The 26,087-nt window shown below is 37.8% G+C and overlaps 1 protein-coding gene and 1 pseudogene across 6 annotated transcripts in view; one reads left to right on the forward strand and one right to left on the reverse strand.

The window, feature by feature from the left end:
• The window catches only part of SLC4A4 (solute carrier family 4 member 4), a 323,102-nt gene that overhangs the window by 152,668 nt on the left and 144,347 nt on the right, over positions 1-26,087 (reverse strand). For all 5 annotated transcript variants that reach the window (XM_084889751.1, XM_084889749.1, XM_084889747.1 and 2 more), the window contains exons 5-6: positions 19,099-19,259; positions 9,994-10,173 (exon numbers count right to left, since the gene is read on the reverse strand). In XM_084889751.1, coding sequence (XP_084745877.1) covers positions 9,994-10,173; positions 19,099-19,259 — 341 coding nt within the window. The remainder of the gene's footprint in view (positions 1-9,993; positions 10,174-19,098; positions 19,260-26,087) is intronic.
• On the forward strand, positions 24,266-25,184 carry LOC311612658 (large ribosomal subunit protein uL6-like; annotated as a pseudogene). The gene is made up of 2 exons: positions 24,266-24,380; positions 24,520-25,184. The product of its transcript is annotated as a large ribosomal subunit protein uL6-like (transcript).

Raw genomic sequence — 26,087 nt, forward strand, 5'->3', positions numbered from 1 at the left:
CAAGACTGTTAATAATTTTGCACCACCCAAGCACACACACAGGGAAGGCCCAGACAGTTTTGTGAAGCACGGGAGCAGGGTGTGGTATTAGTAAGCAGCCTTTTTTCTTATGTGCCCAACAGACCCTTTTATGGATCCTGTGCACCAATGCAGAAAGCAACAGTTCATACTTCCACTTCCGGAATATTTTCCCTGGTGAACATAGAACTGGTTTGCAATTTCTTCTGCCTTGTGTTTTTCAGCCCTTCCAAAATATGAGACTAGGAAATAGCTAAATCAATACCTTAAATCAAACCAAGCTGGGAATGCAAATTAGTACTTACTTTCTGGCGCCCATTAATATTTGCTTTACTATAATTTTACAATTTGGTGCACCATGCCAAATCTTAGACCGCATCCAAGACAGAATAATGATGCAGGCTAAATATATAGTATGGTTCCTCCAGATAGTTTTCATCAACTTCTACCTGAAGATAGTTTCATTAGGGTTTCATGTTATCTATTCTGCTATTATCAAACGCCTCCTTCCAAGGGCAGTAAGAAATAGGCAGCATCATTGACCTTCCAGGAGGACAAAGAAGTTGGGAATATCTAACCATCACATTCCATACAATTCAACGTAAAAGAGTTTTCCCCCGTAATAAGACAGACAGGCACTTAATGATCAAGGCAATAAACAAAGCATAGCCAACTAAAATAAAACACTAGATCATCTATTCACACAAGTATATATACGACAGGGCAGACAAGTAGTCTTCTTAAGCTCTTGATGACTTGGGAGGTCAAGTTTTAAATGGAATCATTTATGTAAGTTAATGTAATTTTATGGGCAAATTTGGGCATTCAGCACATTATAAAATCTAAAAACATTTTTGTCAATTTATCTGTCTATATTTAAACGCTGTAAATAAAGCCAGCACTTGTGAGTGGGCCATCTGTGCCAGCACCTGTTTGAAGCAAGTCTGATGTCTTCTCTTTGCAATCTGAATTTTTAATTGTTTCCCATAACTGAACTTCTTTGCAAGTTTTTATTGCACTAAGAAACATGATAAAGGGAAATGAGCCAGTTGAGATTATTCCAAAATTGCTTTTGTCAAGAGGGAGGCATTCAGAAACCTATATTATCATACTGACCATGTTTCACCTCCTATTTCTTTGGACAACTAAGTGACCTGCTTCAAGAGCCATTATCCTGCAGGCTTAGCTAAAAGCAACGAGAGAGGCTAGACAACTGGCAGCCATTGATGTAGGCCCAAGTAACAACCTACTGAAATTCCAGGTCATTGAGAACTAACAGAGGTTGGTAATGCAAAGTAAACTCAAAAGAATGCTCTCATTTGTTAGCTTATAATCAGTAAGTAGTTTTCTGATGCCATGGCTTGCTCCGAAAGTAAGTAAAAGAGGTCAGCAGCCACTCCAAAATTCAGATGTTAATAAAGAACTTTTCTCGGTAGCATCTCTCTCCTCCACTGAATGTATCAATGTGTTATTGGTTGAGAACTAAAGCTGGAAAGTCTTTCTGCATAGACTATCTCCAATGACACTGAACCTCACCATCAAGAAAACAGTGGGATGGAGCCTGTTACACACCAGGAAAGAACCTGGCTCCTAAGACAAGCATGCAAATGAAACAGCCCATTGAGATTTGGCACCTGTGTTTCAGCAAAGCTGATTGGAGCCATCTGGCTACTTACCATCATGAAAACGGGGAGGGTCACAGCATCCATTACTTATATTGGCAAATTAAAACGTTTTGATTTGTTGGAACCTGTGCATAAATCTGTGCAGAAGGAGGTACAAACTCTATAACCCTTTCATGTTGCTTCTCTTCACAATTTTATTCCAAAGATAAAATTTTGAAAGTTGTTCCCAAAGATGGAGATGAACTTTCTATGACTAGACCATGGTATTAATATGTTATCAAACACCTTTTCCAAATCATGTTTTTATTGTACACTTAAGCTACAAAATAAACAACTTAGCTTTGCTTCTATCTTACATGTTCTCTTTGAAATCACCTTTGCCTGACTTCATGCATGAACAAGGTAGAAACTGGCTTATATGATTAAGAATTGATAAGGAAAGATGTACAGCTATAAAGATTTTTGAATGATGGTTCCCAATATCTAGACTGTAGAAAAAGGTGTTGTGAAGAGGACTTTTTTCTTGATGATTCATGTTTCCCTGGAGAATCAACTTATCCAAAACCATCAATCCCAAATCTGTTCAAGTGAGGAAGGTGTTCCTAATTGAATTATTTAAGTAGACCAAGAATCTGCTCCATGAAAATTATTTTTTAACAGTCTTATTAAGAAGAAAATAAATTTTACTTATGTTAAAGTTTTAGGACTCATTCAGGATTGCAATGTTGTGTGATCAAACGGTTCTTGCGCACTATTATGCACTTTATACTATTATTTAGCCAAGAAATTTAACCCAAGAGCATCGCAACATTTCACCTGTAATCACACAAGACAGGTTGTCTACAAATTTCCATTTGGAAAAGCCAATGAAGATATCAACGGCCATGTTTAGTATGTGTTCCTGCCAGAGCCCTTCAACATCATAGGATCACACAAAGAGACCTCAACTCAGTGATGTGTGGGAAATAAATTACACCTGAGGAAGCTCATGACCTGCTGTAGTTGCAGTAGCATATTGTTATTAACCAACTGAGTTCCTCCATTTCGTATGTTTGAACATGTTATCTTACATTTCTGTGCTTCAGGTTTTTCATTTGCAAGTGGAGATAATGATATATACATTAGAACCATAGTAAAGAACAATGCCTGGTATACAATAGGTGCTCAATTAATGGGAGGTGTTGTTATTGCTACTAGCACTATTATCATTGGTGGAACGATGTCTTCTCTGTTCATCATCCAAAAGGGTGTTGGAAATCCTAAAGATTGCAATCTGCTTTAAATTTAAAAGGTGGTCCTTAAGAAATCAGGTTCACAAACCTGCCAAGATCTCCTTTTGACCCTTTGTATTTGTAATGAAACAGGGACTGAGTAGAGTAAGGCATACTTAATCATCTTGGAAGACTTTTTATTTCCCCTTTTTTCTTTTGAGAAGACACTGGAAAGAGTCCACAGTGCTCACATCACGTGTCTTTATTTTGTCTTTTTTCCTTTTCTCGTGTTTGCCTATCTTACCTCCACTCCTCTCCACTTCCCTTTCACAGAGACCGGGACCTGATCCCAGATCTACTCTTACTCTCCCATTTGCTCCTAGAACAAGATAAGGCTTGGGAAAACAAGACTTCATATGGGCAGTTCTAGCAAGGACCTTAAGCTTTGAAAGATTTATTCAGGGCTAACAGCAGCAAGTCAGTAAAGGGCCAGTTACTTTACTTCATCACAGACTCTGGCTATGCGAAACAGACTGGCAATTAATAACACTTTAAAATATGTTCTCTCATGATAACATCCTGTTGCACATATATTACTTATTGAGAGCTAAAAACTGTCATTGCTCAGATATACCGATCAATTTTCAACTCTAAATTAAAAATATTATGAAGCTCATGAGTGATACCTCATTATGTATTATTTGGCATCATTAAAGTTGATAATGAAAGTAACACTGTTAAAAGTAAAACTCCAATAAAGTTTTCATATATGGAGGAGGAGTGGGAGAAAAAACTGAGAGACACAGAAAATAATAGAATACAAAATAAAGGTGATGAATTGAAGTTCTGTCCTCAGTTTTAAATCTGAAAGCACTAAATTTGCCCCTTAAAATATTTCTGGGTAATACCTGTTCCCTACAGTATACATCATGTTGTGCTAATGAAATACTTTCACAAAGATAGCTTATTCCTGGTTGTATACATGGAATAAGACATTACTATCCTTATTTTACACATATAAAAACTGAGGCTCAAGAAGGTTATTTAAATTGCTTAAGAGGTGGTGAACACATAACGCAATATACAGATGATGAATTATAGAATTGTATGCCTGAAACCTATATAATTTTATTAACCAATATCACCCTAATAATTCAATAAAGGTTTAAAATAAATTGCTCAAAATCACACTACTACAAAGGATAAGCCCAGGATTAGTGTAGCCTTTGGAAAAAATAATACCATGTCTTCAAGAAGATTATAAAGTAGGCCTTTAATATCAAAATCTAAATCCTCACTTTTGTGATTATCTCTTAACTTTGTATTCCATAAGCGTCTATAGGTGCAAACCTTGCATATCAACTCTGGTCACCTAATTTAAAAATCAGATTTGTTAGTGACATCTCTGGGTTTGTAAAGAAAACTATGGTAACCTAAATTTGTAAATATTCCAGCGCATATGGAAGAAATGGGAATGGTTTTCGTTTTGGACTCATGGCAGTTAACTGGTTAAGCCTGACTCTTCACTGTCTTAAAGAGCAGAACAGACTACCACATACAGGGAGGGAATGACCTGTGGAGGGAAATGTATTATTGTTTATTTAAAACATTATAAAGCTGGAAGATCAGTCACCTACCTGGGAAAAGGAAAGGAAGATAAGAATGGGGTCTGATAAATGAATTAGAAATATAATGAAAACAATAACGATAACTACTGTTATTAGGAAACACTTTCATTCAGGTACTTTTTTAGAAACTTTCCATGGATTGGCTATTAAGTCTAAGGCTGGGAAGAGCTTGATCATTGGTTTCTGGCCAGGATATTCTTTTGTGCTGCACAAATAAATGCAGAATGAGCGTTCTGAACAGAGCAGATGGAGGGATGCTGCTGGCTTTTGGAGAGAGTTGATTGTATGCAGAAAGGCACCTGGGAAGAGGACTCATCATAGGTGATGTGAGTCTGCCTCGATGGATCCATCTCAGTGCTAGAGGAGCATGATGGCCTGTTTCAGTAGAACAGAATCTCTGAGGGAAGGAAGTAAGGGAAATACCTGCCTCACCCATTGACTCAGGGACCAGGTCTGAATTCAAGGATATGGGAGGGGGGAGTGAGGAGGGAGCACCAAGTAGAACCACCCAGCCAGAGACAATCAAGATCAGCTGGAATCCAGAGCCCAGACAAAAAAAGCTAAGAGTTTCTAAAGAGACTGAGAAAGCTGCCAAACCTGGCAGTGGTCCCAGCCAGATCCAGCATCGAGGCAGCTTGATCTGTTATCCAAACCAAAGCGTTTGAAGACACTAATCGCAAATCAGATCCAAAGCAACAACAGCCTAGCTACTCTGACATTTCAATGGGGCCTAGAATTACTATTAACAAAAAGAATGCATTTCTTTCCATTGTTTGTTCAATGTTGTAAACCACTACTATGTCACTTTAGGAAATTTAATAGACTTAAAAACTTGAAGATGTTGTGTCCTTATGTCAGAAACAGTATGTGGTGGAAAGCAAGGAAGCAGTGTTATGCCTGGCAGATAACATTGAAAGAGGAATCCAGAGAGATGTAAGTGGTGGGAGCACGTGGATCTAATTTCTCAGACTTGACAGGGGGGAAAAAATAATGGTGGGCTGAAGATAAAGTCAACCAGGAGTAGTCTATATCCCAATAAATAGTAAAGAAGATGCCATATGGCCCCAGGAGAAAGCCTGGGGAAACCAGGGTGAGGTTTAGGAGCTGATTGCCCAGGCCTGGAGCTGCCACCTTTCCTAACTTCTCACTTAAGTCTTGGATTCTCAGTGTGGTTTAGCATTTCCCTGATAGACATTCAACAAAATGTAAAACCACTGACAGAGACAGGTATTTTGTAAGAGGAATTGATAACCTCATTAATTTCTTCAGTAAACACAAACTCTATAGAAATGCCTCAATGAATATATTGAGAAATTATAGCACTTGCCTAAAGTCTCTTACCTGGCAGACACATCCATCAGAATTCACAAATGTCTCAGACAAGTAGCAATTTCACAATAATTAACATCTTAGAAGCTGGCCTGATTCTTCCCTAATTTATTACAACTAAAAACATTTATCTTTAAAACAACAACAACACTAAGTTATCTTGAACTCCAAAGCATATTAGGACCTTAAACATGAGAGTTGGTCTTTAGCTATGGATAGACAGTGTTTGGGCTATTTGTGAATGCTGTGGTAAATATTTGAAAACCAGCTCTCGAGCAGGGCAGAAAAACGTGTGTGTGTGTGTGTGTGTGTGTGTGTGTGTGTAGTAAAATTTCACTGATATAAAGGAGGTGCAGCATACATATGAATAATAATAAAATACACAATAATCTTGTGTAAATTGCCTGCCTGTGCCAGTTGACTCTCATAGAATGCTTCTGCTGATTTTCACCAAACTCCTTCCTTTATCTGTAGCTAACTTATAGTGGCAACTGGCAAACAAGCACAGTTCCAGTATCCATGATGAACATCCATTATCTTTTATGCTAATAAGCAAGACAAAAGCAAAACAATGAAGACATGTGTCAGACTTCACTCACCTGTCAATAATGTCAGTTAACTCCTTTGTTTACCTGGATAATAACAGTTTCTGAATACCAGAAGAATATTTCCTCAATTACTTGTGCTATTCACATTTTAACAGATGTTATGGACTGAATATTTGTATCCTCCCCAAATTCACATGTAATCCTCACCTCCCAATGTCATGATATTAGGACGTGGGGCCTTTGGGTGGTAAATAGATCATGAGGGAAGAGCCAGCTTGAATGAGATTTAGTGTGCTTATAAGGAAAGACAGGACAAAGATCATCTGTCTCCGCCAGGTGAAAATGCAGTGAGAAGGCAGCCATCCACAAGCCAAGAAGAGGACCCCCAGCAAATACCAAATCTGCAGCACTTTTATCCCAGCCTTCCAAGCCTCTACAACTGTGAGAAATAAATGCAGTTGGCTAAGCCACCCAGTCTAAGGTGATTTCTTGTAGCAGCCAAGATGACTAAGGCAACTAATGGCCATCATACACTTTTAAATTGACTGACTCTGCATTATTAACATTTTCTTCATCACTTTTTTAAGTCTAGAGACAATCAATCACCAATAACTTAACCCTGATTTGTAGCCTTTGCTGATTCATCTGGGGTAAATACTACCAGTCACTACATGCAGAGTTGGGAAGAGGTGCACAATAGCATATCATTTTATAGTATTGCTACCCTCCAGGCACAGTAGATGTAAAAAAAACCTCAAGAGCATACACTACAACAAAATGCAATAAAATAAGTAGGAAGTGATGAAGTTTGAGTTTTTATTACCTTCATTTTTAATATGTATTTAAGCATATGTATATATAATTTAATTTTTACTAACAGCTATATATAACAACTAGGTCACAAAATTCCTGATAACTGACTCTTATGAGTAGACAAGAGGTCACTCCAGTGTCTTCATAAATTTCAACTACCAATTACATCGTTGCTCTTATAACTAAAGTTGACAGTGTCACTGAGTCTATTTTCTATACTGTGACAAATTTATCTAGGTTTTACATAGAGATGTTAAAATCTAGTTCTAACTACAATAAATATAAAATTCTGGTTTATTAAAATAGTAGCAAGAGTTCCATAATTCCATATTTTTATAAATGTATCCTAGGAATATTTCATAACATTAAAAATATCACATAACTAACCCTAATATACCTAGGTAACTGTATAAACTTATAAGTTAAGGGCCTCTAGAAAACCAACATTTAACCATCTGTTCATTTGTTAGAGTGTACCACCCTGGAAGAACATGAAATTCATTACTATAAAATTTCTCAAAGCCAAATCTTAAATCTCGCCTCTGGATATTTAAAAGGAGCTAAGTAGCACAGTGGTCAATAATAACATGTTTAAAATGCTCTCCTTGAATTCCATGCTTTAGGGTAAGTCGAAAGCCAGAAAGGAAATGAACTCCCCGTCCTTTCTATTTGCTTTCTGCCTAGTTATATAATCCATCACAAGAGAAAAGGTGAGTGACAAGAGTAATTTCAACTTTCCTCTGAAGTACAAAGATCTACTGATAGGATAAAAGATTGAGTGATGAGTGATATCAACTCATTAGTTACTCCACTCCCAAAGCGCAAGATGCTGGCCTCCAAGACCCATCTGTTCCTAATTCTGCTCTGCCTGCACATCTATGAAAATGAAGATCACACCACACTGGTAGAAGGCACCCTCTCTCTGTTATACCTGTTTTCCTCTTCTCTTTGCAAATATATCAATACTAGAGGCCTGGTGCACCACATTCGTGCACTGAGGGTTAGGAAGCGGAAGGGGTGATCCCTCAGCCTGGCCTGTGTCCTCTCACAGTCTGGGACCCTGAGAGGCTTCCGCCACTGCCACTGCGCTTGTGAGCCTGGCTTCTGGGCTGAGTGGTGCTCCCCCTGTGGGAGCGCACTGATCACCAGGGGACAGCTCCTGCATTGAGCATCATCCCCCTGGTGGTCAGTGCACATTATAGCGACCACTTGTTTCGCCATTCAGTGGGTTTGCATATTAGCCTTTTATTATATAGGATTATATAGAATTCTTGCTTCTTAATAAAATAAATGTCTAAATCATGGAATTTCATTTTATGCCAGAGAAAAAATAATAGATAAAGTATGAAAGACAGAATTTTATTTTAATTGCCACAATTTTAAAAACACAGGGTGCTTTTAAAATGAAATATAGGTTACATCAGTTATAATAATCTCTTCATCCCATAACTTTTCCAGCCACTAAACAATGCTGCTCTTCAAAAACACAATTTTTAAAAACCAAAACATTTCCAGTCATCAGTAACATTCCAGGTAATGGCAGGGCCATCAAATTGTAGTAGGAATGTTCTAGATTATCTTATTTCCTTTGTGACTTTTTTTTTTATAAGCAGTATTTTTCTTTAAATTATTTATTTATAACTTATTTTTTTAAATATCTAAGCCATTTAATAAAACTGAACTTCTTATTTGGTTCTGTTTAAGAACTAAACACTCATGAAAAACTACAAGGTTGGAATGGTTAAAAAATAGAGCTAATAGTAAGCTTTCTTCCAGACTACCATTCATTTTAATATTTACAATAACGAAATGGTTCAAAGGTTTGCTAATGGAAAGCTTTCTTCCAGACTACCATTCATTTTAATATTCAGACAGAAATACTAAAATTTCCGGAAAACAGAGCGGCTGAGTTAGAATTCAGTTTATACAATTCACTTAGCCCACCTTTTCCATGACAGCATGTTTTATATTATTCTGAAAATACAGCTGAGGGCAGTGAATTAGAAGCTCGCTTATCTACTCATTTCTCTTAATAATAAAAACGACTGGGGAAGAGGGGGTGGAGAGACATACTTGTACCAGCTCAATGCTCAGCAACTCTCCCCACCATGCCTTCATTTCCCAGTACTCCATCCAAATTAACTTCTCCCTTCTCAGATTGTATCCAGTCATGACATTTATATGAAACAGACAATGACACAGAAGACAGACCCTTTAGAGAAAGCTCTGGCGAATGCAATAGAATATAAATAAGACAGTCTTTCATATTGCTATATAATGAGGTTTAATGCCCCACCTGGAATCATTATTCTCCTTAGCTATCATTATCATATAACAAAAGAACAGATTGTGTGTTTAAGTAGAAAAATAATAGTGAGCCTTCTTTCGATGATCATTTACCACTGGATACCAGCTCACATATCAGGCAAATACTCCTCTATAAGAGATCTCAGAGCCTTCCTAATTCTGACAAACTACCATGTCGAAAGCATACTCCTTGATGTCCTCAATAAGCTACACCTTCGCGGATTCATCTCAGTTGTTTCATCACAACATTATTGCCAAACCATCCCAGTCCTTCAGCATACATGTATACGGAGCAAGCAAGGCATTTTGGCATTTGTAGCCTACCATAGCCACTGAAATCCTTCCAACAGGCCCGCAAACCTGCCCAACTGGACAAAAAGTCATTATGAAATGGCCGTGGCATATGAACTTGAGCGTGAAGAAATATGGAGAGGGAGTTTAAACAAAAGATGAGAAGCGATGGAGTAAAGGTGAGACCAGTAAAGAGAGCAGCGGACAGTCGGCCCTGCATTACCATTATCAGGGCTGGCAAACATTCTACTTGCACTGGAGACCGTCTTCCCAATGTCAGCCAGGGACCGGAGGTTGGACTTCTTGGTTTGATGCCGATGCTTCCGGAGCAAAGTGTAGGTCACCTTATCCTTAAGGTCAGGCTTCAAAAGGCCCGTCTCAATCTGATGGTCAACAATCATATCTGATACAAAAACAAAGCAAAACAAAAACAAAGCTCAGTCGCAAGACCACGAAGTCAATTTTTCACTCTAACTTTAAAGATGCCATCCTCAAATTGAATATCAATATACTATTCAAATTTCAAACTTCCCACCTTATGAGAAGGGTAAAGATACAGGCACAGGAATATTGGTATTAATGAGAGCTGTAATTATTCCAGTATTAATTATATTTTTGGAGAGGAAAAATTCGTGTTCATTTTTTTTTAATCCCATTTAATAGTAAATTCACATTAATCAATTCTTCTATGAGTAACAGCATAAATCAGCAATTTACATTTTTCAATTAAGGACAAAAAAGATAAAATTAGAAAATTTCATGTACTCTATCATAGCAAGTGTGCCAGCAATATAAATGATATAAAAAAAACTTAGAGAATATGCAAAATTAAAAGTAGTGACATTATTGATGTTTTAAAAGATTTCCTCAAATTCTCCTGTAATGTTTTCCTTCCTTTATAATAGAACTCAGTAAAGAAAAACAATGCCTTCCCATATCAGGTTATTTGAATACCAATTAATCCAACAAAAGCAATTAAACTACAAATTATGCCTTATTCTTATCTAAGAAGGGATGCCTATTCTTGTTTAGATCCAATATAACCCATTAGGCATTTTAAGGTATAACCTGACTACAATTTTCTTTGAAATGTTAATATCTTATTCTTACTACAAAAAAAGTTACATTTTTTATTAGTTCCTTTTTTAGGAATGGTTTTCACTAGAAAAGATGACTGACTGTGTTTCATAGAAATTGCTCCATGAGTGGTTCTGCTGAAGGACAAGTTTTACTCTAATCATAAATAAGATAGTGACTAAGGTGTACAGTACAGCATAGGAAATACAGTCAATAATATTGTGATAACTTTGTATGGTACCAGGTAGGTTCTGGAAATATCAGCGGAAACACTTGGTTAGGTATATGATTGTCTAACCACTTTGCTGTATACCTAAAACTAATACAAAATATATTAGCAAATATAAACTGTAACTGGAAAAAGTAAAAAATTTAAAAATTTTAAAAAATACAAAACCCTTTCTCTCACAAGTCAACACAAATGTATCCTGGTGCACCCCATCCTAATGTCACATCACAATTCGACATTTCCTCTGTCCAAAATATGACTTAGCACAAAGCATCACAGAATCTGTGCAAGACATGCAATGGCAGGACGCTACCTCAACATATGCGGGTAGAGCTTTTGTCCCTGCACAGAACCAGAATAATGCACCCCAGGCCTGCCTTTCCAGATACATGAGTGCATCTAGCACATATCACTATTTTCCTTGGGCAAAGTTCTCAGTTTACAAAAATGGAGAAGAAAACAAAACTCCATGCTACTCAGCTGCAAAAGGGAAGAAGAATGTACCCTAAGTGACAGCATGCATGGAACCAGAGAACATTATGCTAAGTGAACTAAGCCAGTCAGAGAAAGACAAGTACCATATGATTTCACTCATATATGGAATCTAATGAACAAACTGAACTAACAAGTAAAATAGAGACAGTCTCCTAGGCAGAGAACAGGCAGGCGGCTCTGGGGTGGGGGAAGAGGAAAGGGATTGAGCAAGCAAACACACACACACACACACACACACACACACAGAAAGAACTCATGGACACAGACAAGTGTGGTGATGGCAGGGGGTGAGGGAGGAGGTGGAAGAGGGTATAGGAGGGATAAATGGTGATGGGGAAAAAATAAATTAAAGGGTTGAGGAGAGAATGAACGAAAATTGACTGGAGCTGTTAGGATAAGAGCATCTCCCAAGCATTCCCAACCTTTTGTAAAGTTAGGAATATTCAAGGGGGTTTGCTGGGGCATGACCACAGCCCTCAGCAGCTCTTCTTTACAAAGCAAGCACTCACAGACCTGGCTTCACGGTCTAGGACTAGAAACTAATGATTTACACAGTAAACAATCAACTCTTTGGGCGCCAAACAGAGGCAGAATCCAGATTTTCCATCACGTGCCTTACACGGATGCCATAAACACCACATCACGCCAGACCACTTGGTAGGGAACCTGGGCAAGGCTGGAAGAGTCTCTCCCGCCAGAATGTTTGGTTTGACAATGCCCTTTCGCTCTGAATACCTTTAACTATGCAAACCATGCTCAACAGAACTCTCGAAGCTGGTTCTGAAATTACAACGAACCCTCTGGTCCACAGCCAAAGTAATTAGGTGCTACCACACACAACTCCTCTACTTTCCCTTCAAGTCTTCTTCAATGTGGGAAGTCCAGTTCACAGCGGAACCACAAAAATAAACAAACTGCCCCAGCATTATCAAACTCCTACTCTAATTCCAGGGTTGTGGATTAAAGTGTTTCTTATCTACCCTTCCTGGCAGGGCCTCCCTCTATTCTTGCCCTCCCTTGTAATCTCCAACCAAGCCTCCGTAGGCACAGCCAGCCCTCCACTACTCGTGCCTGGAAATCACAATTAGCACAGGTTAGAACATCTGTGTGGCTTATGCCTGTCATTAAGTTCCCATAAACATGGCCCACCGTGCCAGGGAACTCTTTAAGCACCAACTACAAACCCTTTCAAGGGAAGTGGGGGCAGTAACACCTCACAGCTACACTGAAATTAAGCCTTCGGTGTCAAAACCCCACAGACGTTACCAATTGGGAAAGAATGTGCCAACCCTGCATGGCAGCAAAGAGCGTCCAGTTCAACCTCCTGTTCCACAGGTGAGAAAAGACATAGCCCAATAAGAGGCAAAATACCCCAACATAAAACCAGGTTTTCTGATTCACAGTTTAGATTTTTTTTTCCATATCACACAATACTTTTCTTTATTTGAAAAGGAAGCTCTAAACCAAATATATATATATTGATTACATGCAGAGCTTCTGCAAACCAACAGGAAGATGGCCATGCAACAGGGAAAAAAAAAGAAAAAAAAAAGCCAAAGGAGACATTCTTTTCTTTTTTTAAATATATATTTTTATTGATTTCAGAGAGTAAGGAAGAAGGAGAGACATAAACATCAATGATGAGAGAGAATCACTGATCGGCTGCCTCCTGAATGCCCCCCATTGGGGATTGAGCCCACAACCTAGGCATGTGCCCCTGAACTGGAATCGAACCCAGGACCTTTTGGTCCGCAAGCCGATGCTCTATCCACTGAGCCAAACCAGCTGGGGACAAAGGAGACATTCTTAAAGGAAATACAAACACCCAAGATATCAGTTAACTCCAAGACTAACAGACAATTTGAACAAATTTTCATAATATAACCAATTACGAGGTCTCTGTTAATCTATCAAAGTGGCAAAATTTAAAAGGTGAGTCCCCGGGGAGAAGAAAGTGTGCAGCAGGCAATTCCACATACTGATGATGAGCGTAGTAACCAGTGCATTCTGTCCTGACGGCACCCACAGCCACATGACAAAACCCTTTTAAATGTTCAAGCCCTTTGTTGGAAATCTATAGTAAGGAAACAGTTTCATAAGAGGACAAAAATGGTTACTTCTTTTTATTTTTATCTTTTAAAGCTGAGGTCTGGGGACCCAGTCCTGAGTGATCTTTATTTATTATATATATATGAAGAAAGAAAGAGAGAGAGAGGAACATCAATGATGAGAGAGAATCATTAATTGGCTGCCACACTGGGGACCGAGCCTACAACCCAGATATATGCTCTGACTGGGAATCAAACTGTGACTTCCTGGATCATAGGTCTACCCTCAACCACTGAGCACACATACCAGCCAGGTCACTTCTTTTCTTTACAATAAAATTTTAAGGGCAATACAATGCCCAATAATAGATTTTTTAAAGTATTTTACAACTATTAAAATGATGGTTATATTTCTACTTAATGAAGTGGAAAGAAAATTTGTATTATGTTTTTGAGTTTAGAAAAAAGCAGATTAAAGTGTAATAGTATGATCCTGTTTTGTAAAATAAATTTCATATCTGGAAACAGATGTACAGAAAATTGCAGGAGGACAGCTCTGCAGGATCAGATTTGTGATATTTTAATTTTTGTGTTACATTTTTCTGGATTATTTAAAAATGAAGATAGATTTATGACAAAACAAATATATTACTATTCTGAAAATATAAAAGGTGTAAAAAACAAAAAAAAATGACTAACACATCTGCTCACAACCATAGCTCAGGAACGCCTTTAAATATAAAAATGAGAACTCTAAAAATAGAGCTACATTTTTATAATCCATATCCCATCATAATAAAATACCTGAAATGACATAATTTTTTTTAACTTAGGAGGGGAGAAAAATACCAATGTACTTGCTTCATATATGAGTAACACTTTAAATGTAGAATTATAACGATAGTAATAATAAAGCTTCCAAAATAATCAGTGTTTATCCTTCAAATACTTTAAAGACAAAATCTTCTACTAGCTTTAAGAAGGTATTCTGCATAAAGAAAGCAAGAAGAGGGTCTAAGAGCCAGAATTGGGCTGAATTTTTTTTTTTTTTTAATAAACGTGTGAGAAGGAACGACTGATTAAACAGTCTCCCTCTGCTCGTGACCAGATTCCTTTGTGCCTGCAAACTCAGGGCATCAGATGCCACTAAGAAGGAGTAGCAGGTGGACTGCAAGAAAGGATAAAAATCTTGCTATTGTTTCCTTGATATAATCACACTTATTATTACTTTTTCTTCTCATTTGTTGAGAGAAATTGGGGTGGTGGGGAGATGTATCTTAATTAAGACATAGCTGCACATAATTCTCAACTAAATTCAGAACAAAACAATTCCACTTCACCCTCTTCTAAAACAGGAATAATTTTTGATAACCAAATAATGACAATAACTCTTCACATTACCATTCTATCTTCTGACATTTAAAATGCAAACAGGGCCATGGCTGGGCGGCTCAGTTGGTTGGAGCATCATCCCACGCACCAATAGGTTGCAGGTCCAATTCTCAGTTGGGATGCATACAGGAGGCAACTGATCTATATTTCTCTCTCGTCTCTCTTCTCTCTCCTTCTCTCTTCTCTTCTCTCTTCTTTCTTCTCTCTTCTCTCTCCTCTCTTCCCTCTTTCTCTCTTTCTCACCAATAAACATATCCTTGGATGAGAACTAAATAAATACATGAAATGAAATGAAATGAAATGAAATGAAATGAAATGAAATGAAATGAAATGAAATGAAATGAAATGAAATAAGGGTTTTTTTCCCCTTTCATCTTTAACTTTCTGCAAGGTTTAGATTGTTTCAGAAGATTTTTAAGTTTTTTTTTGTTTTTTGCAGCCAGTTACACTCCCTCAAACATGTTCTTTTCCTTGCACTCCTGCAAATCTGGTCCTTTCTTCTTTCTTTTGCTTGTTAATTGTTTTTGGGGTTTTTGCCTCTGACTTGTTTCTCTGTATCATCAGCTCCACAATGCACCCCTGGCCCTCTCCTCTGCCTGCTCGCCCCAGGGACCGCAGAGCAAACCTATTACTAACTAATGATACTACAAGGTGACCTAGTAGTGTCTAATTTTAAATTTTAATGACTATTTTTTAAATAAATGCATAGAGGTTATAGAAAAAGTTCACAGCTGATAACAAAAAGTAATGAAAAATTAAAGTGAGAACACAGAATACTTGGAGACCCTTTCCTAAATGCAGTAAATACCAGAACCTCTCTGGTCATTGGCTAACAAAGCTCCACTGTAATGTGGGACTCTGCCTCTACTTCAACTAAAAGGTCAGTTAGTTGCAGAAGAACAAAGCTCCTTAAGATGACCCTTTCTGGTGATGACTATCCCAAAGACAGTTTCACAGAAAGTCCAAGTATGTAATCCCACTTTAACTTTTGTCACCCTTGTTGACCACATCGAGGCACAGCGCAGAAGCTGTTCATTATTTCCAGATCCGTCCACTACACCTTTCAGAATCTTTTCTCCTGCTCACGAAGTCCCTGAACACCTACCTGACTCAGTCTACACTCAGCCCTCTGCTGGGTGACAGGGAGAAAGATGTGGATAAACTCATGTATGCTGACATAGTTATGTAAGAACATAATAATCACACCTGATATGCTCATTTGCTTCTCACAAAAACTCTGAGAAGTCCACCTGCATCCTGCTTTTACAAAGGAGTAAGCTGAGACCACTAAGGTGTTAAGTAACTTGTTTTGTTCATCCCACAGTCTTCCAGGCTAGTAGACATAATCTTTCATTAAACCCCCCTTCAATTATAAACCCACCATCCTTTCTACAACGCCACTCTGTCTCATGGAATTAATATATGACCTTTGTCAGACAGCGGTATATTTTAATACAGGACTCTCTGGGCTCAGTGAAATAAATCTCCAAACGATGAAATTTCAGGCAATAACAAAAGACTATGGTGAGACTTTTTCTTTTGATTATAGGAATCTTTCTGGTGGGTGACCTTTAAACCACACACATCTTCTCCCCTTAGACTGCCTATGTGTTGCCAGGACACAACTTAATGTCCATTTTGCCTTGCATGTAGGCATTTCTTTTGTATCTTTGCAACTTGTCTGATTTCAGACATTTTTGCTCCAGATGACTTCTTAAAGTCTAAGAATACAGAGATTGCAATTCTCACTCAAAAACTGAATTGATTTTTGCTAACCATAACACTCTTTTAGATAATAATCTCTCATGCAGACTTTAATAAATAAAAAAAGTTAGTGGGTGAACAGTGATACCCATGTATGTTTAAGAGTGCATTGTAGTGCCAGTAGGCCATTAAGGAAGGATACTCATGAAACAATTCTGGCAGCCTGTTACTTAGGATGCTTTCAGCTCTGTAAGATGCTTATGCAATTACAAAACCTTAAATGGTCAATATACAAATTATTCTGTTAGGAGACACGTTTTTGTTCTCCATGTTTCTGTTTCTACTGAAGTATGAGTTGTATTTGTATCACTGAGATCACTTACTGTTCTATCCTAGTTTATTCATAAGATGGTTTATAAGAAAAGCTGACGTATCCCTCATTGCAAGTAAAGAACATACAATGTGAGTGCCTTTATTCAATTTAGAATCCTAATGTTTCTGATTTTACATTCTTGTTGTCGAGATGCAGAAGAAGGAAGAATCCTTACACTTATCTACCTCAAAGGATCACATGGCTAAAGTAACAGTCATCATTCAGCTATGGAATTTGAAAGCCAGAAGAGTTTCAATTATAAAAATCTTTCTTTTAATAAACCCAAAAAATGTGATAAATTTTCATATTTAAGTAACATTTCAATTTAGTTTTTAAAATCGCCAGTGGAACAAATTGCCCAGAAAACCATCCCTTCCATTTGCTTCTGTCTTTGTAGGTAGGCCCCACCTTCCCTTGGTACAATAATCCAAGATCTCTCCTCATATATCAAATGTCCATTTCAGCCTCATCTGCCTAGTCAAATATGAAAAATTCTACACAGAGCTGTATTTCCTACATTATCTTCTAACTACCTATATAGACATGGATTTGTAACTTATCCCACTATAAAGTGGTAGATTTGCAAACCTAATTCCAGGGCCTGGAACAGTGTTTGGCACATTGCAGAAGCTTACACACCATTGCTGAATAAATGCATGAGCTCATTAATTCTGTCCACCCAGCATCTTCACATTGGTCTGTCTCCCTTCTCATGCACCTTCAATATTCAAATGCATGAAAAGTATGAGGCTTCTTTGCAAATCTAAGAAGCTCTCTGAAGAAAAGGGAATATACACACATCAGCCAGCTATATGCCTCATCTGACAACAAATCTTTTGGTGTAAGTGCTATAACCTCCCCAATGTCTATAAAGACACAGATGCCATAGGCCTTTTGTCTAAAGATAATCAAAGAAATTTTGCAGCAGTCTGAAATTACACAGAAACTTTACACTATTCCCCTTCTGTAGAGCCATGATCCACATCCTCTTCCCCATAATCCCAAAGTAGGCACCCTGAAGACCCCTTGGGAAAGTGTAGTCATCCCAACAGGTCCAATGGTCACCGGGTTATGGAATATTCCTAGGAATAACAGGCAGAGCCCCTGCGCTGTTTTTGAAGGTGTGCTCAATGAGTTATTCAGTACACCTATATCGAAAGTGTAATAAGGTCGCTTAGGCCATATTTCTGGTTCTACTTAGAAAATAAAAACAATTACTACTGTCTGGAATGTAGTGATGTGTGCCAAAGGTGTTCTACATGATGAGTTAACATTCACTACACAACACTAGTTGCAAAAGATGCCAAAGCTGCCCTGCACCGTTGGGTTCACTGGCTTGCAGGTGGTTGTACAAATGACACTCAGAACTAGCGTGATCTGACTCAGTCACTAACCCATAAGGTTGTTCTGGTCTTGCTCCACACAACTTTTCTCTATCTACAGCTAAAGTTTGACTTCTGTCTACAAAATCAGTCCCAACCCAGGAACTAGACTGTTCTCCTTCCTACACAGGATTTAAGCCCTATTGTACAGATGACAAAACTGAGGCCCAGAGCAGCTCAGTTCAATGTCTAAGGTCAAAGAGTTCTAGAAATCCAGTATCCAGACTTCCAGTCCAATATAACCAAAAATTGGGTGGGGACTCCATTCAAAATATTAATCCTATAAATAGATGCATATTCATGTACATACAGTATAATCACAATATTAATTTTTATAGAATAACATAAAAATGAAAAGCGTAAGAGAGAAGATTGAGAAACAAAACTGGATTAAAATACACCAAAATGTTAGGTGCAATGAATGACTTTTTAAATTTTCCTCTCAATATATGTCTGTATTTTCCAAATTTTCTGCAAGAAACATTACTAGTTTTAAAACATAAAAAAAGAAAATACATGTTCTAGAATATTCAAATCTGCTTACAATAGAAGTCATCGGCATTGATGGAAACTCATTAATAGGTAGGAAAAGATGAAAAATGATAGGAACTTAAAGCAACATACTTACCCACCAACTGTGGGAGAGAAGAAGCCTCCCTGTCAAGCATGATGGATCCTTTCTCCATACATGTCCTCAGCTCAAATAGGCTGTGAAGGGATAATGTGGCCACGTGGGGCTTGCTCCATCTCTCCCCACCCGCTTCCACTTTTTCTTCAAACTTAATCCACCTAGGAACATGAGATGGTAAATAGCAATTAAAAGTGTTCTAACAACCTTGGAATGGCAACATCAACCCCTCCATTTCCACCCCCATCAGCACTACCAAAATGTCTCCTTTCCCAGAGTCTTAAAACCTTATTATATCGTTAATTGTGATGGGCATGGGGGGGGTGAAGGGGGAGGTGGTATTAACCAGGGAATTTATATGCATAGCCCATTGACACAAACAATAGTGTGTTGAAGGCTTGGGAGGGGCAGAAACGGAGTAGATGGAGTCAATGGGGAAAAAACTGAGGACATCTGTAATACTTTCAACAATAAAGATAAATTAAATAAATACACCAAAGAGAGTCAGTAGTCTGCACCTTCCCCTAATGAAAGAAAGAAGAAGAAAAAACAAAGGAACTAAAGGGTTTTGTTTGTTTGTTTGTTTGTTTGTTTGTTTGTTTTAATATATTTTATTGGGGTTTTTTTTTCATAGAGGGAGAGGGATAGAGAGCTAGAAACATCAATCAGCTGCCTATAGCACACCTCCTACTGGGGATGTGTTGCAAACAAGGTACATGCCCTTGACCAAAACGGAACCTGGGACCTTTCAATCCACAGGCTGATGCCCTATCTACTGAGCCAAACCGGTTAGGGTGGAAACAAAGGTTTTATATCTGTCTATCAGTAACCACAAAATCCTTTAGAATGATTTAACTAAAATTTTAAAAATAAGGTAGAAAAATATGCATTACAGAATTACCCATGTAGGTAGAGCCTACCTAGGTAAAAATAGTCACCACTATGTGAATTCACAAGGTAAATTTATAGAAGGTGAAATATCAGTTATAAAAAATATTTATCTTAAATATTTGAAAAACATGTGTAAAGTGGTCACATGAATATAAAGCTCCCCTTTAATGCCTAAAGAGGATGAGCATGTGTAGCTATGTCTTACTTTCATATATATTTCTCTGCAGGCCTATGTTCCCTCCTTAAAATCTGGCTTCACATGTGTTTAAAAATACACAAGCTCAGCGAACAACACATCTTCTTGTAACTGATCTATTAACCTTAGCAATGGAGCAAACAACCCTCTTTCAGAGCTGCTTTTTTCTGAGACTCCTGGACATTTTGATAGCTTAGTAATATAGATCAAAAAGTTTAATGGAAATGAGAGCAAAACCTACTTGACAGTTCTTATGTCCCACACATTACACATATAGACTCTTCATACACTGGTTAAAAATACACATTAAAGAAGAAAAAAGGAAAGCATTATCATTTTGCTATTCAGCATGATCCAAAGAAAAATGCTTTTTTCCTCTCACTTCAAACCTTCTAAAAGATATTGAAAAAGATCAACAGGGGGGTATAAAAAATTGTTTTTCTACATTCTTCACTCAAAGGTTTAATGATTGAAAAATGTTTACCTAGAAAAGCTAAACACTCACTAAACACGAGAACAAAGGGCAGAGATCAGAGGAAGCTCTACATACGATATTATTTATAGACCGCTCACCACCCCCAAAGGAGGGGAAAAACACATTAGCAGAACCAGGAGGGAAGAGAGATCGAGAGGTCAGCCACAGTGTCATAGAAAATTTAGAATTTTAAGCAAGCCTAACATTCATGTGATTCAGAAGTAGTTTATCCATATTTAAAAAGTCTCCCTCTGTTACCCCTCTCAGGAAGCCTCTCCCACTCAATAAACTCCCACTTGTCAATGGCAACCTTATTCCTAACCTCACCCTTAATTCTAAGACCCCCCTTCTTCCCCCTGAGTCCCAAAATATGTAGGCAGTGGAGACTTTTTACAGGCTTTCCTCACAAGTTAAAAAACAAACAGCACCACCAAACCTTTAAACCTTCATAACTGGGCCTTGTTTATCTCTACAAAGTGATTGCAAAACATCCCAAGGAAAAAACCAAAGACCCTTAATATACTTGTGTGTGTGTGTGTGTGTGTGTGTGTGTAATTTAGTTCTTCACTTTGGTATTAGAACCACAGAAATAAAACAATGACAATTTTACATCACACTCATAATCTGCCAAAACGATAAAAGGTAATTGGGGTTATTTTGAGAGTAATCATTTTATGGAGCATATTACATTGGTTAGATTTAGGTGTATTATCTTTTCATGCTTGGTGACAGAATCTCTCACCATGTTTGTTGGCAACTACTATGTGAATCACATTTACATTTGATTTATAGGTTATTGCTCAAGATAAGACTCTAGAGGTTAGAAGATTGTATAGTATATAAAACCAAGACAGAACTACATAAAATTATGTCATCTTTAAAGACTGTAGTGACTCCTTATTTTTATTCCTAAGAGTATTCTTATTAGTTGAGGAATAGAATATTTGGCCATAGAATTTAAGCCCAAGATGAATGACAAGAGTCAGCTAGAAACTCAGTGAAGGGAAGTGTTTTATACAGCCTTCAATTCCGGCTAATCTTTACTAAACGAGTCCCCCTTTTTACCATCTGCCATAAATTTATATTGCCAAAACCATTTCTTGAGAGAAAACTAAGCCTCACTTATACACAGCATGTGACAGTGGCTCTATTTTATTATATTTAAACAGTATAAGTTTAATTTTAAAAAATTTAAAGGAGTAAAACCTCTATTATTCTGTGATTGATCTTTTATTTCATTCCTCTCCATAGTGTATATTATAGGAACCACACTGGACTTCAATATGACTTTGAACAAGTTTTTAAAGTATATTTAGAAGTCATAAATCTTAACTAGCTTGGATTTATGGAATAGCATTACTCACCTTCCTAGAGGACAGTAAGTCAAGATATAACAATCCTGTATAATAAAACCCTAATGTGCAAATCAACCAATGACTGGCAGAACAAATCAATAGAATGACTGGCAGAACAACCAGTCGCTATGATGAGCACTGATCACCAGGGGGCAGATGTTCAACGCAGGAGCAGTCCCCTGATGGCCAGTGTGCTCCCACAGGGAGAGCACTGCTCAGCCAGAAGCTGGGCTCATGGCTGGTGAGCGCAGGTGGCATTAGGCCTAAGCCAGCAGTTGGACATCCCCTGAGGAGTTCTGTACTGCAAGAGGGCACAGGCCAGGCTGAGGGACCACCCCCCAAGTGCACGAATGTTGTATACCGGGCCTCTAGTAGAGGAATGAAATGCAGTCTCAAACTAGCCAGCTCCTTGGAATCCAGATTCTCAGGGGATGAGTATTATCTCATAGCTCAGTTTAGCATCTATTTCATTTTGAACTCAGTAAATATTGAATGTTGTGATGATGTCATATCCTAGTATAGCTAACAGCATAAGGGAAACTCTGAAATAAGGACTATTAAATTCCTTTAAAATGTATTGCTCTAATTGTTCAAGGAATTGATTGTTCAAGGTACTTCCAATGTATGCTTTCAGGCATCAACTAAGTTTGCCATTTAAACAGATTATTTGCAGGGAGTTTCATTCTAGGAACTATACATCCTATCTCCATCCTCCTCACGTATCAAGGACAAATTTGAAAAGAAAAGAAAAAAATACTGAAAACTACTCAACTCAAATAGAACCCATTAAGGAAAAGGCTAAGGCCAAGGTACCAAAGTTCAGCCAATGGATTTGTGAAGGTGCTTCAGAACCATGTAATTACAATGGTAAAAAATAGATGTTCTTCCTGTTAAATGTACTAAAAGCCACCATCTACCCTTCATAATACTATGAATAACCATGTATCTACAATAAGTTTCTCACTTTTTCTTCTGCCTAGTTCTTGACATGTCATAGGAAAATTATTTTTCAGAAGTTGTCTTTTTAAATGCTTGCAATTACCAAACTGTTGTAACCTTGGAAGAGGAGTTTATTAGGTGAAGTTTATTTATTCCAAGGTCTTAGGAGAACAATGATAAAGCACACTGCAGTTTAACACACTCTGAGTGACTGCCAAACAACAGGACTCAACTCATTTGGTGAAGAAATAGAAAACTCACTGGGAATCGCTGAATTTTGCAATTTTCCAATCATATGATTGAATATAATTAAGAAAAGACAAGACCTCTAACTTTAAAATATGCCAGTTTTACTGTGGAAAATTGACATGACCTTTGCCCTAGATTATAGTCCAACTTCATAAAACTATTAAAATGATAATAAAATTTCTTGCTAACTAGTAATTGCCTCATCACATAAAAAAAAAAAAAAAGCCAGTGCTAGTGTGTATCTGGGAAAGATGTTGTTTTTAAGGAGAATGCTTAAATTTCTAGAATAACTGTGAAAGTTGTTGCAAAAGTTCTATGCAAAGCCAAAACCGGTTTGGCTCAACGGATAGAGCGTCAGCCTGCAGACTGAAGAGTCCCAGGTTCAATTCCGGTCAAGGGCATGTACCTTAGTTGCGGGCACATCCCCAGTAGGGGGTGTGCATGAGGCAGCTGATGGATGTTTCTCTCTCATTGATGTTTCTAACTCTCTATCCCTCTTTCTTCCTCTCTGTAAAAAAATCAATAAAATATATATATATATAAAGTTCTATGTGTGTTGTTATAAAAGTTATGTGTATGTATAAAAGGTATATAAATGTATACTTATGAATATTTATATAAAATTATCTGTATGTTGTAATTACATCGAATTATAAAGTGATTAAATTCCCTTTCCTTCAGCCTTTTTCTTACAGAAACAATAAACTTGGTCTCAAATGGAATTTTCCAAAGAGAAGTCAATGTCTGTTGGGAAGGGAGCGGTTTCTCTCCACAGTCCCAGGAGCAGTGCACACGGCTCTGTTTGATGGCCAGGCTCTGAAATCAGATTCTCCAGAGGTACAGCAGCCAGTCTGCGGGGCACACGGGAACAAGCGGGTGCTCCGCTCCGGTGTGCCCTTCCAGCAGAGGGAAAACACCAACACCCTTTCCCTTGGTTGGCTTGTTCCTTTGCTTGAACCTTTTGATGCCTTTCCTTTTTACCCACTGAGACACGGGGGGAGTGAACTTTAACATAGTTTCTTGTAACATTCACCACTTACAACATTGCCCATTTGAACAGTCATGGAAATAAAAGGGAAAGCCAATAATGATTTCTGCAGAGATATTACTGATTCAAAGAAACAGAGTTGGGTGATGGGGCCATCACCAAAGCTGGACCACGACTTCTTCTTTACCCGTTTGCTTCATGAGTCCACTAGCTAATACCTAGCTCCTAGAAATTCTTAATGAGAAACATGGGCTTCTACCCTAATATCAAATATTCCATTATAATTACTGCTACATTACTGAGTGTCAGTATTCTAATGACCTAACAGGAGTACTCACAGTGCTGTTGTTTTTTGACACATCTACTGTGAGGGTGAAGACCATTCTTAACAATCAGACTGTGGACATCACTCTGAAAGGATGCACAGTTACTGTGAAGGGCCCCAGAGGAACCCTGTAGAGGGGCTTCAACTACATCCATGTAGAGCTCCTTGGAAAGAAAAGGAAGAGGCTCTGGGTTGACAAATGGTGGGAAAATGGAAAGGAACTGGCCACAGTTTGCCCTACCTGCAGTCATGTACAGAACATGAACAAGGGTGTTACACGGGGCTTCTGTTACAAGATGAGGTCTGTGTACGCTCACTTCCCCATCAATATTGTTATTAAGGAGGAGGATTCTCTTGCTGAAATTAGAAATTTCTTGGGCGAAAAATACATTCGCAGAGTTGAGGTTAGGCATTGCTTGTTCAGTATCGCAAGCCCAGAAAGATGAGTTGATTCTTGAAAGAAATGACATTGAACTTGTATCAAATTCAGCTGCTTTGATTCAGCGAGCCACAACAGTTAAAAACAAGGTTATCAGAAAAATTTTGGATGGTATCTATGTTTTCAAAAAAGGACCAGTTCAGCAGGCTGAAGAATAAGATCTAAGTTGTCCAACTATAGAAACACCAAGATGCCAAATGATTTGTCACACTTGTTTGCAATATTATAAAAATGTTTGCGATATTATAAAGATACAACAAAAGCCTTGTATTAAAAGAAAAGGAAAAAACAACAACAACACAGTGCTCTCTGCATTCCACTGACAACATAGTCTTCTTAGGTCTGATCATTCCACCCTTTGTTGGAAAAGCCAGGAAAAATTTAAAGTTCTAACTTTTAGGAAAGGGAAGAGCAGGGGAAAGATGTGAAAAATGAAGGTGGTAGAACTGGCCATACTTCAAATTTCATATAAATAAAAGCTTCCCTTGTTCATAGTTTTACATGACTACTGTGAATTCCACAACTTAAATGAGAACATTTTCCCTACTACTGAAATCCTCCTCCTTGCTTTTTGAGACACAGAGCTAACTTGAATTTCCTGAAACAGGACTAAAACTGCAGTAACTCTGACACTCAATGTAGGATATTCTTGGTGATAGCAAATCATTAGTCAAATAAAAAGCATAGGACATTAAAAGGGAGAGTATTAAAATGAGTAGGGAATGTGAACAGTACAAACTATATTAAGCTGAAGAAGTCTGGTAGCATAGTTCTCTACGGAATAAAATAATCTGTCAATTGGGGTTTCTCAATTTTATAAGTTAGCCACAAAAATATCCATGCTGCACTTTCATATATAAAGTGAATTCCCTCTAAGCACAACACTTTTAGTAGTCTGGTAGACTTGAGAGCTTTTCATGGAAAAAAGAACCCCGATCATGTCTGGAAACTGGACATCATAAATGGCAATCAAATTATCGCAAACATACAGGAAGTAAAAATTACTGAAAACCAGAATAATTTCTGGAGGCACAATCCCCTCAAAACTTCCCAGCAGGGTTTAGGTGGAGCAGTAAACTAAGAATCAAGGTCCTATTTCTCTACTCATTCCCTTAGCACAGATGTCTAGATT

Source organism: Pipistrellus hanaki (genome assembly GCF_964339955.1).
Source record: "Pipistrellus hanaki genome assembly, chromosome: 1".
Taxonomy (NCBI): domain Eukaryota; kingdom Metazoa; phylum Chordata; class Mammalia; order Chiroptera; family Vespertilionidae; genus Pipistrellus; species Pipistrellus hanaki.